The 12,810-nt window shown below is 41.1% G+C and overlaps 1 protein-coding gene across 4 annotated transcripts in view; it reads left to right on the forward strand.

Annotated features, from left to right (window-relative positions):
* CRYZL1 (crystallin zeta like 1) overlaps nt 1-12,810 on the forward strand; it is a 34,058-nt gene that overhangs the window by 15,661 nt on the left and 5,587 nt on the right. For all 4 annotated transcript variants that reach the window (XM_055567664.1, XM_055567665.1, XM_055567662.1 and 1 more), the window contains 3 exons: nt 8,063-8,196; nt 9,318-9,429; nt 11,680-11,778. In XM_055567664.1, coding sequence (XP_055423639.1) covers nt 8,063-8,196; nt 9,318-9,429; nt 11,680-11,778 — 345 coding nt within the window. The remainder of the gene's footprint in view (nt 1-8,062; nt 8,197-9,317; nt 9,430-11,679; nt 11,779-12,810) is intronic.

A 12,810-nucleotide genomic window follows, 5' to 3' on the forward strand; every position in this document is an offset into this window, starting at 1 on the left:
CCACTCCAGTACTCTTGCCTGGAAAATCCATGGATGGAGGAGCTTGGTAGGCTGCAGTCCATGGGGTCACTAAGAGTCGGAAACGACTGAGCGACTTCCCTTTCACTTTTCACTTTCATGCACTGGAGAGGGAAATGGCAACCCACTCCAGTGTTCTTGCCTGGAGAATCCCAGGGACGGGGAAGCCGAGTGGGCTGCCATCTATGGGGTCGCACAGAGTCAGTCACAACTGAAGCAACTTAGCAGCAGCAGCAGCAGCAGCAGATTAAATTTTATATCTCTAAACTTTATTTTGAAACTGAACAGTGTTCCTACCTCTATATTTCCCTTACACTGTTCATGGTAAGAGGTTTGAAAAGCAGTTTCTCCCTTGGCTCTGAAATTATATCCCTAATCAGAAGTTTTTACTTTTTTTTCTTTTTTATTAAAATTTTCATATGTATAAAATCTAGACAATACCTATAGTCTGAAGTCAGGAAAGACTCAAAACACTTATTTTTGGTTTCTCTTTTTAATATCCTTTGGCCAATATTCAATTTAACTCAAGTGCTAATTTTAAAATTTTCTTATCAGGTGGCCAAAGTATTGGTTTCAGCTTCAGCATCAGTACTCATTGGAAGGAGGAGTCCTCACTGGAAGGACTGATGCTGAAGCTGAAACTCCAACACTTTGGCCACCTGATGCAAAGAAATGACTCATTGGAAAAACCCTGATGCTGGCAAAGATTGAAGGTGGGAGGAGAAGGGGATGACAGAGGATGAGATGGTTGGATGGCATCACCAACTCGATGGTCATGAGTTTGAGCAAGCATCGGGAGTTGGTGAAGGACAGGGAGGCCTGGCGTGCTGCAGTCCATGGGGTCAAAAAAAAGACACAACTGAGCAACTGAACTGAACTGAATTTACTTGTTAAATATTTAAATTAAAGTGAATAAATTATATAGACACACAAAACATGCTGCATCTCCTTAAGAATCAGGGGAAAGCACCTTAAAACCACTGCTATGCATCCTTGAGCCTGACAAAGTCATAAAGTTTGACATTCCAAGTGCTGGCAAGGATGAGGAGCCACAGAATCTTTTGAGCACTGGGAGTATAAATTACTAGAAATGCTTTAGAAAAATAACTTGGCGTGATCTAATAGGTGATGATGTATTAACAGCTCAAACCTAGTAACTCTGCTGGTACTTTCATGCCCCAGAGAGGCCTGATGTGCAGCATAGACATGCCCAAGTGTCCATATAGCAGCATGGTTTGTCACTGGAATAAAAAGAGAAAAAGCTTCAATGGTCATCACCAGGAAAATGGATAACCAAAGATATTTCTAATTAACTCATCAGTAAAAGTGTATTAAAAAAAAAAAGTGTATAAATAACAGTCAAACATATCAAGATAGATGAACCTCACAAGCTGTGCTAAGTGAGAAAAGCAAGTTGCAGAAATATACAACAGTGTGATACCATTTTATTTCTATAAAGTTCAAAACTACAAAATTTAATGAGGCATATCTCATTTAAGGATATAAGGAACATGTAGGGGAAAAGTCATGTGGAAGTTACCTTTGTGGGCGAGGAACAAGGATGTGAACACAGCATATCCACAGCCTCCAATGGGAGTCTTGTTTCTTATGCTAGGATTCATGGTTTCTTCATAACTTACCTATAAGTCATCGTACATTCTTTCGTATTCTTGAACTATTTCATTAAATTTTTTCCTAAGTTCTTTCTTGAATAATATAACTGGTAATCAGACTATGTGGGGCCAATTTTGGACTCTTAAATTTGGATTTTGGACTATTAATAGTAGTAAATTTATATACCTCCTAGCAAGTCCGTTCTTCCACCAAATCAAAAAACTAGGTTCCAAACAACTCCCTGAAGATGTCTTATTAATCTTGTTGCAGAATATTAAGGATAGAGGTAAAAAATTGAATAAATTCTTCCAGCCCTTTTGTGCTTTCAATTCTCAAGCCATTCTGTCAAACATAAAAAATTTATTTGTTTTACAAACATTTCATGCAGCTCAACATAACAACAAAAAAAAGCCCAATCAAAAGATGGGCAGATCTAAAAATACATTTCTCCGGTGACGACATGCAGATAGCCAAAAAGCACATAAAAAGATGCTCAACATTGCTAATTGTTAGAGAAATGCAGATCAAAATTTCAATGAGGTATCACCTCACACCAGTTGGCATGGCCATCATTAAAAAGTCTACAAACAATAAATGCTGGTGACAGTGTAGAGAAAAGGGAACCCTCCTACATTGTTGGTGGGAATATAAGTTAGTAAAACCACTATGGATAACAATATGGAGGCTCCTTAAAAAACTAAAAATAGAACTACTCTATGATCCAGCAATCCCACTCCTGGGCATATATCCAGTGAAAATCGTAATTCAAAAAGATGCATGCAGCCAATGTGCTTTACAGCGCTATTTACAGTAGCCAGGACATGGAAGCAACCTACGTGTCCATCAACAGAGTAATATCACTTCAGTTCAGTTCAGTCGCTCAGTCGTGTCCGACTCTTTGCGACCCCATGAATCTCAGCCCGCCAGGCCTCCCTGTCCATCACCAACTCCCAGAGTTCACTCAGACTCACATCCATCGAGTCAGTGATGCCATCCAGCCATCTCATCCTCTGTCGTCCCCTTCTCCTCCTCCCCCCAATCCCTCCCAGCATCAGAGTCTTTTCCAATGAGTCAACTCTTCGCATGAGGTAGCCAGAGTACTGGAGTTTCAGCTTTAGCATCATTCCTTCCAAAGAAATCCCAGGGCTGATCTCCTTCAGAATGGACTGGTTGGATCTCCTTGCAGTCCAAGGGACTCTCAAGAGTCTTCTCCAACACCACAGTTCAAAAGCATCAATTCTTCGGCGCTCAGCTTTCTTCACAGTCCAACTCTCACATCCATACATGACCACTAGAAAAACCATAGCCTTGACTAGACGGACCTTTGTTGGCAAAGTAATGTCTCTGCTTTTGAATATGCTATCTAGGTTGGTCATAACTTTTCTTCCAAGGAATAAGCGTCTTTTAATGTCATGGCTGCAGTCACCATCTGCAGTGATTTTAGAGCCTTAGTCTGACACTGTTTCCCCATCTATTTCCCATGAAGTGATGGGACCAGATGCCATGATCTTCATCTTCTGAATGTTGAGCTTTAAGCCAACTTTTTCACTCTCCACTTTCACTTTCATCGAGGCTTTTTAGTTCCTCTTCACTTTCTGCCATAAGGGTACATATATCTGATGGAATATTACTCAGCCATTAAAACAGCATGAAATAATGCCATTTGTAGCTACGTAGACAGACCTGGAGATTATCATACTAAGTGAAGTAAGTCACACAAAGGAAGACAAATATTATATCACGTATATGTGGAATCTGAAAAAACAGACTCACAGACTTAGGAAAAAACTTATGGTTATCAAAGGGGAAAGAAAGGTAGGTGGGTGAAATACATTAGGAGTTTGGGATTAACGTATGCACACTGGTGATGGTGGTTTAGTCGCTACGTCACGTCTGACTGTTGTGACCCCACAGACTGTAGCCCACCAGGCTCCTCTGTCCATGGGATTCTCCAGGCAAGAAGACTAGAGTGGGTTGCCATTCCCTTCTCCAGGGGATCTTCCTGACCCAGGAATCAAATCTGGGTCTCCTGCATTGCAGCCAACCAGCTGAGCTGAGGGAAGTCCATCATACATGCACACTACTACATATAAAATAGATGATCAAGAGAGACCTACTGTATAGTAAAGGGAGCTTTATTTAGTATTCTCTGGTGACCTACCTGGGAGAAGAATCTGAACAAGAATGGCTATGTGTATGTTTATAATTGAATTCTTTTCTGTACACCTGAAACTAGCACAATGTTTGAGTCAAATATACTCCAATATAAAATAAAAATTAAATTTAAAAAAATTGGCACACATTTTCAGCATTATTTCTTGGACTTGTAGAAAGAATTGAAATGATAATTACAAAGAATTATAATACTGTTATTATTGATCCATATATGGCTCTCTATTATTAATTTTCTTAGTTTTTATAACACAATAAGTACTTGTGGACCACCTAATACAAAAGCAAGGATCTCAACATTAAACCACATCTAACCATGTAATTTTAAAGCCTCTGCAATTTTAAATGTGGTTTTATTAGTTAGCATTATTTTGATCTGATAAAACTTCTAAAATGTATTTTTAATTGGAGGATAATTGCTTTACAGTGTTGTGCTGGTCTCTATACCTGTGAATCAGCCACAGATATACATGTGTCCCCTCCCTCTTGAACCTCCCAGCCCCCCGTCCAGGTTGTCGCAGAGTGCTGGGCTGCGCTCCCTGTTACACAGCAACTTCCCTTCAGTCGCCTGCCGTACATACAGTGGCGTGCGTGTCAGCGCTGCTCTGTACATTTGCCCCACCCTTTCCTTCCCCCTCTGTCCACAAGTCTGTTCTCTGTGTCTGCGTCTGTGTCCCTGCCCTGCCATTTTTTAAGCACTAAATTTTTTATTTCTTAATGAAAGTATAGGTAGTACCAATTCTTATGATGGAAGATAATCTCAAAAATATAAGCAAGTTGTACATAGACTGAACATGCACTGTTAGAGTAGATGGGCTTTAGAGTCAGACTTTCAAACTTGGACTCCCCTGGTGGCTCAGACAGTAAAGTGTCTGCCTACAATGCGGGAGACCCGGGTTCTATCCCTGGGTTGGGAAGATCTCCTGGAGAAGAAAATGGCAACCCACTCCAGTATTCTTGCCTGGAAATTCCCATGGATGGAGAAGCCTGGTAGGCTATGGTCCATGGGGTTGCAAAGAGTCTGGACATGACTGAGCGACTTCCCTTTCTTTCTTTCTTTCAAACTTGTGGCATCAGACAAATTATTACCCTGAACGCCATTTGATAATCAGGAAAACTGGGGAAATTGCTGTCTCAAATTTGTAAGGATTAAAGTACTGTTTGAGATATCCCCTGGTGCTTAGTATGTTTTACTGTTTTAATGCCTTGCTGTCTGTCTGAATGTTTTCATTGTGTGCTTGGATGCTTTACATCCCCACTAGATGGCATTGGTTGGCCAGTTTAATTCTAACTGTCCAACCCATCTGAATCTTTTGCCTTAAGAGGAAAAATACTTAGGGTAAACACTATTGAAAGTGTTATACACTTGATTTCAGGTAAAATTAGAAAGGATTACCTATACTGTGAAAAAATCACATTCAGTATACACATTCATAAAAACAAAATATTAAATAATTAAACATATTAAGGAACAGCTTTGTTGCTAAGTCACTTCAGTCATGTCCAACTCTGTGTGACCCCATAGATGGCAGCCCACCAGGCTCCCCCCGTCCCTGGGATCCTCCAGGCAAGAACACTGGAGTGGGTTGCCATTTCCTTCTCCAATGCATGAAAACGAAAAGTGAAAGTGAAGTCGCTCAGTCGTGTTCAACTTAGTGACCCCATGGACTGCAGCCTACCAGGCTCCTCCATCCATGGGATTTTCCAGAATGGTCAGACAATATAGAGCTAATGTGGCTTAAACTATATTAGCAGTTTACGTTTTGTTTCAAGTGCAGTAGAAAACCATTGATGAATTTTAAGCAAAGAAGTGTGAGGATGTTATTTATGTTTTTAAAAGATCATTCTGACACTGCTGCATTTCAAAGACACCACTAAAGAGATTGAAAAGAGACGCCATAAAGTTGAAAATAATATTTATAACACATGAGCAAGCAAATGACTTATCTAAAATATACTACGAATTCCTGCAAATAAAGAAGAAAAAAGACAACAACAATAGAAAAATTGGTAAAACACCTGAAGAGTCACTTCACAAAAGGAATTCTAGGGCTTCCCCGGTGGCTCAGTGGTAAAGAATTCACCTGCCAGTTCAGGGGACACGGGTTCAATCCTTGTTCCAGGAAGATCTCACATGCCAAGGAGCAGCTAAGCCCAGATGGAAAACTATCGAGCTTGTGCTCTAGGGCCCAGGAACCAACTACTGAGCCCATGTGCTGCGACTACTGAAGCTCAAGTGCCCTAGAGCCCATGCTCAGCCACAGGAGAGGCCACCGCAGTGAGGAGCCCACTGGCCACAACTAGAGAGAACCCGAAGACCCAGCACAACCAAGAATAAATAATAAAGAAATAAATTTTTTTTTAAAAAGAAATTCTGTATGGCCCACAAACATGGAAAAGTGCTCAACTATATTACTAGGTGGGGGAAAGCAAATTAAAATCACAGTAAGAAACCATGACACACCCATATGATGGGCAAAAATGTGTAACACCAGGGTAGACAAGGATGTTCAAAGCAGCAGCTTTGTGAGAGTCAATTCATAAGCCACTGTGGAAGTGTTCAGTGATGTCAAAGGCAGAATTCCATTCCTCAGTAAATACCCTGTAGAACACCTGTGTATCAGCACAAGAGTACTTTTATACATGAGTACTCTTAGTTAAGAATGCTTAACTCTCGAAAAGTTAAGAATACCTAACTACCAAAAAATGGGGGAAAACAGAAATGTTCCTTGACTGGAGAGTGGATAACCCATTCATTCTATTAAATTAGATGTTGCCATAAGACATCAAAAATGAAAAGCACGATAGCCTAGTGGCATTTCCCCAGCTCAGTGGTTAAGAATTTGCCTGCAGTGCAGGAGATGCCGGTTCTATCCCTGGGTCAGGAAGATCCCCTGAAGAAGGAAATGGCAACCCACTCCAGTATTCTTGCCTGGAAAATCCCATGAACAGCGGAGCCTGGCTGGCTACAGTCCATACCGTCCAAAGAGTTGGACACAACTGAAGCAACTTAGCATGAGTAGCCACAAGTACCAAAAAAGGATGTCTTAAAAAATGATAAGCAAAAAAAGAAGATAGAAATAAATGTGTATAGTACAGTTCCATTTAGATAAAATTCATAAACAGGCAAAACAAAATTACGTTGTTTAGGAATGTATATGCCGAGTTGATGGCTTTTGATCAATTGACCAATAAAGAATTAATGCTTTTGAACTGTGGTGCTGGACTACAAAGAGATCAAACCAGCCAATCCTAAAGGAAATCAACCCTGAATATTCATTGGAAGGATTGATGCTGAAGCTGAAGCTCCTATACTTTGACCACCTGAAGCAAAGAGCCAGCTCATTGGAAAAGACCCTGCCTGATGCTGGAAAAGATTGAGGGCAGGAGGAGAAGGGAGCAACAGAGGGTGAGATGGTTGGATGGCATCACTGACTCGATGGACATGAGTCTGCATAAGCTCCGGGAGTTGGTGATGGACAGGGAAGCTTGGTGTGCTGCAGTCCATGGGGTCACAAAGTCAGATACAGCTTGGCGATTGAACAACTTGCGTTTGTTAAACTAGAATGGTTGTGACCTCTGATGTCAGTTATAGCTCAGTTTTTAAAAAATGCCTTTGGTGGGAGAGGCGAGGCTGTCAACATGAGGGCTGTGTTCTCTTCTTCAATCAGGATGGTAGTTACTCATGTACTTGCTTTATGTTTATTCATCCAGCTATACTTTGTTTCATGTTCTTTGCTGCATGTTTTACTTCAACCATAAAACATTTTTAAAAATGCACACTGATTCCTGCATTCACAGGGGAGTGTGCATGGGCAAAAATGGCAGCAGAGAAAGCATGCTGCTGCTGCTAAGTCGCTTCAGTCGTGTCCGACTCTGTGCGACCCCATGGACTGCAGCCCACCAGGCTTCTCCGTCCCTGGGATTCTCCAGGCAAGAACACTGGAGTGGGTTGCCATTTCCTTCTCCAATGCATGAAAGTGGAAAGTGAAAGTGAAGTCACTCAGTCATGTCTGACTCTTAGCGACCCCATGGACTGCAGCCCACCAGGCTCCTCCATTCATGGGATTTTCCAGGCAAGAGTACTGGAATGGGGTGCCATTGCCTTCTCCCAGAGAAAGCATAGTGGAGGTGAAAGATACTGGAGTAGAGGCTTGGACCAGGGCCGTGGTGGCAGCAGAGATGGACGCAAACAGATCCAGGAGGCAGGTCTAATGGGCTTTGCTAACAGATTGTTTCCTCTTGTTCTTTGTGATAGTTCACAAACCAGAAAAAGTCACGTGGACAGAAGCTGCTGGAACCATCCGGGATGGATTACGAGTCTATACAGCCCTGCATTATCTTTCTCATCTCTCGCCTGGAAAATCCGTGCTGATAATGGACGGAGCAAGTGTAGGTGCTAATAGTTTTGTTAAAAAACAGACCATCATGTCAATGTATGGCAAAAACCACTACAATACTGTAAAGTAATTAGCCTCCAGTTGAAATAATAAATTAAATTTTTTTTTAAAAAGACCAAAATAGGATACTTAGGAAATTGAGAAATGGGCCATCCACTTACTAATACAGTGTATTGCCAGTTAACTGATTCACTGATTTCCTATACCAAACTCCCATTTTCTAAAATAAGCAGCTTTTATCAATAGATGATAAAAGTGTTTAGTTTCTTACTGCTTTGAATCTGCTAGTACTTTAAAAAAGCAGACAAGCCATTTTTATTCATGCCTGTTACACAAAACTTGAAATAGCTCCTAAAATCTTTGAAGCTAGACCCCAGGTCTCCCTGCCTATTTTGTATCATATCTCTCATACTTACACTTATGTGATTAAGGTGTTTCATTTATAGATATATCACACAAGATCAAAACTGTACTAATTTAAACATGTTACATATATGTAGTGATGTATAAACATCATGTTGATACATGATAAACATCAAAATATAAAGACACTAAAAGATTACATAAAAATCTAAAAATGTTAGATTTTATATCTGACTGTTGATGAAAATGATTTTTCTTTGGAAAAAAAAGGCAGTCTTCGTTGGCCTCAGCCCTGTGTCCAACATCAAGATAGTAGTTATTTCCCTGAACTAACTTACAGGTCAGCAAAAGAATGGAACTTTTGAAGTGCTTTTATTTTCAAAGAGAGGTTGCTGGACTTGTATATGTACCATATAATTAGCTTAGTACATTATGCTGACAAGGCCCTTAATGGCCCATTTTTCTGTTTCCAAGGTCATGTTCTGAATTCGGCCTGCCTCCATCCTTGAGGTTATGTGCTACAGTCAGACTGGCCGGGAGCCTGTAGCACACACAGCTTTTCCTTGAGGCAGTCTATCAGTGCTTCCCTTTCTAATAAGCTTGTCCTATTTTTTCTTTGTATCAGACAAGATTTTAAAATATACTGAAGTAGCACTAAACTGTTACTCTTTATTAAAAAAACAACCTAGCAGATGAATTAGACACAGCCTCCGCCCTCTCTGTAACCCCATTGTGTATTCCCCCACACAGGCACTTGGTACAATAGCCATTCAGTTAGCACACCACAGAGGAGCCAAAGTGATTTCAACAGCCTGCAGCCTTGAAGACAAGCAGTTTCTTGAAAGATTTAGGCCTCCTATAGGTGAGTAATAGTGTTCAACACAGACTTGAATACATAAATTTTGAAGAGATATCATATCACCTTGAAAACTCGATTTGTAAAACAAACTGCAAAATGCCAAATGCGTGTCATTTTTAAAATGCACTTAGTTCCTGTGCTAAGTCCAAGGTTACTTAAGTTTACACTGTAATTATTTGGGTTTTTCTGTTGTTGTTTTCTTTTGGCCACACAGTGTGGCACATGGGATCTTAGTTCCCCAGGGAGAGGACCCATGCCCCTCTGCTGTGCGAGCACTAGACCCCTAGCGAAGTCCCAGTTACTTTTCAGATTTTTTTCTTCTTTGCCCCATTATCAACTTAGTCAAGTTTGAATTAGGTGAACTTTGACACAGTTCAGAAACACCTGATACCTCTTTAATTTTTTTAGTCAATAAGTCATATTTTTGTATCACTTTTCGTTTCTCAACCTCTTTTACCTGGTGATATATACCTAAAGGGGCCCACAGAGAATGAGATGGTTGGATGGCATCACCAACTCAATGGACATGAGTCTGAGGAAACGCCGAGAGATGGTAAAGGATAGGGAAGCCTGGCATGCTGCAGTTCATGGGGTTGCAAAGAGTTGGATACAACTTAGCGACTGAACAACAAATGTCCCTAAAGTTGCCTGTTTCCTGTGATTCACTGGCATGGGAGATGAGCCAGTTAAACAGAAACCCAGGTCACATATAGTTTAGGATAAACAGGATATGGCATCAGCTGGGGAGCTCTTGAAAGGACTGACCCTATCCCAAAAGCAATGCACATGGAAAAGAAAAAATAGAGATTGACAAAATAGAATGGAGATGGGAATGGAATTTAGTAGATTGGAGTTAACAGAATTAACATTGGAGATTAACAGATGAAGAGAAGAGCAGAGTGTAAGGCCTGCAGGAAGGAAAGTAAGATTCACTGGGTGTTAATATGAATGATAGTTCCTTAAATCCTCAACAACCCTGTGCCAAGTAACTGGGAAACAGCATCTCAGAATTTAGTTTTTCCAAAGATGTGCCAGGGTGTGTACCACTAGGCCTGGAATGGGATTTGAACCCAGGCCTGTCTAACAGTAAAGCCTGGGTTATTTCCATGGTTATGTTATGCTTTTGGCAGATAACCAAGAAATGGAAAGAAGGTTGAAACAGGCATTGAGAAAGGAGGGAGATAAGAAAAAAGGAAAAAAAGAAGAGATTGAAAATGGAGGGGAGGAGCATAAATAGTACTGCGGACAAGGAGCAGTTTCCTCTTGGTTAACCCTGCCCTTCTCTCCTGTCTCCGCACGCCCACCCCCAAGACTTCAGTCAGTACTGGACTGACTACACCTTGAACCTGAGCAGCTCTGAGCAGAATTCTCTGTAATGAGAAGGTATTCAAAGATACAAAAATGAAATAGAGATGTATCTTCATTTTCCAATTCAAATTGAGGTTTTTAAAAAAATATTTATTATATTTGGTTGCATCAGCTCTTAGTTGTAGCATGTGGGATCTAAGTAGATCCCTGACCAGGGATTGAACCTGGTCTCCCTGCTTTGGGAGCAGTAGTCTAGCCACTGGACCACCAGGGAAGTCCCCAAATTCTGAGATCTTTTAGTTCTCATTGGCTTGTTCTCTTAATATAGTGCTTTAAAACAACCAGTTAAAGTTAGTTTTATTTTCACTGACTCTGCTTAGAATAATCCTGTTTTGTTTTTTCACCTTAAGGAATTTTTGTTTTGTTTTGTTTTGGAGGGCAAGTCAGGGGATGCCGGTACAGGTTGGGATTTCTGTGACTGAGAAAGGATAAAACTGCCTGTAGTAGAGAAGTACCAAATCCAGAATAGATCTTTGTACTTTTGAGCTCTGAACTCTATTAAATCTGAACATTCTTAAGAAATTGTTTAATCTTTCAGTTCATATCTATATAGGTACATTTGCTAAATTAGAGAGTCTCAGTTCTGGCAAAATACCCTTTAGCTATAAAGAACAGTCCTCTGTGTCAACAGATCAACCTTGGAATATGTTATCTGTAGAATGCTCATATTTTAATTTATTGACTATACCAGTTTCTTCATCCTTTCATCCTTACCAACACTGGGTTAGATGAGTGAAAAACAGGATAATTCAGATTCAATAACTGCTTCAACCATTTAATTCATTTCAGAGATGAGAAATTTATTTACTTTTCTTGCTCTTGCTCTGGGAGCTGTGCTGATCACATAGGGAACAGTACAATCGCCTGACTTGCTGTCCTTTGCAGCTCGAGTGATCGATGTTTCTAACGGGAAAGCCCATGTGGCTGAAAGCTGTTTAGAAGAAACAGGTGGCCTCGGAGTGGACATTGTCCTAGATGCTGGAGGTGGGCACTTTACTAAATCAGGAGTCTCTGTCATTTTTTTTATTGTGATGGGTAAATTTCTGGGAAAAAATAGAACCAGGAAGTAATTACTTACATATTTATTAAGTTGAGTTCAAGAGTTTTTTTAACTTTTTGAATTGGAGCTTCTTCATTTTATTCCCATTTTAAGCACCATCAGAAGAGAGAACATGCTTACCTTTTAAAAAAGGATGCATGCGTGCTTAGTTGCTTCAGTCATGTCCGACTCTGCAACCCTATGGGCTATGGCCCACCAAGCTCCTCTGTCCAGGCAGGAATACTGGAGTGAGTTCCTATGCCCTCCTCCACGGGATCTTCCCAACTCGGGGAGTGAACCCTTGTCTCACGTCTCCTGCATTAGCAGGCCGGTTCTTTACTGCTGGGGGCTTCCATGGTGGTTCAGTCGGTAAAGAACCCACCTGTAATGCGGGAGATTTGGGTTCAATCCCTGGGTTGGGAAGATCCTCTGGAGAAGGGAACGGCTACCCACTCCAGTATGCTGGCCTGGAGAATTCCATGGACTGTGTAGTCCATGGGGTCTCAAAGAGACTGAGTGACTTTCACTTTCCCTTCTTTACTGATGGTGCCACCTGGGAAGCCCTTTGAAGTCTAGGCATGGGAATTTAAGTATCTCGACAAGAAATCTGGGGCCTCCCTGGTTGTGCTTGTAATGGTTGTGCTCAGTCACTCAGTCATGTCTGACTCCTTGTGAGCAGCAGCCCGCCACGCTCTTCTGTCCATGGTATTTTCCAGGCAAAAATACTGGAGTGGATTGCTATCTGCCAGAGGGCTTTTCCTGACGCAGGGATTGAACCTGCGTCTCCTGCATTAGGAGGCGGATTCTTCACGGGTTCGGAGGTTCTTGGATTAGTTCAGGTCTCAGTCAGTCACTTGTTTCTGCTATGTGTGGCTGCCTTCTGTGGGATGGTGAGCTTCTGCAGTCCCTTTTTGGAAAATGCAGAGAACTTTTTTGCATTTTACCTTCCTTGAACTTTTGTAGTTTAACCAATAGCT

This window comes from Bubalus kerabau, chromosome 2, assembly GCF_029407905.1.
Source record: "Bubalus kerabau isolate K-KA32 ecotype Philippines breed swamp buffalo chromosome 2, PCC_UOA_SB_1v2, whole genome shotgun sequence".
Classification (NCBI taxonomy): Eukaryota; Metazoa; Chordata; class Mammalia; order Artiodactyla; family Bovidae; genus Bubalus; species Bubalus kerabau.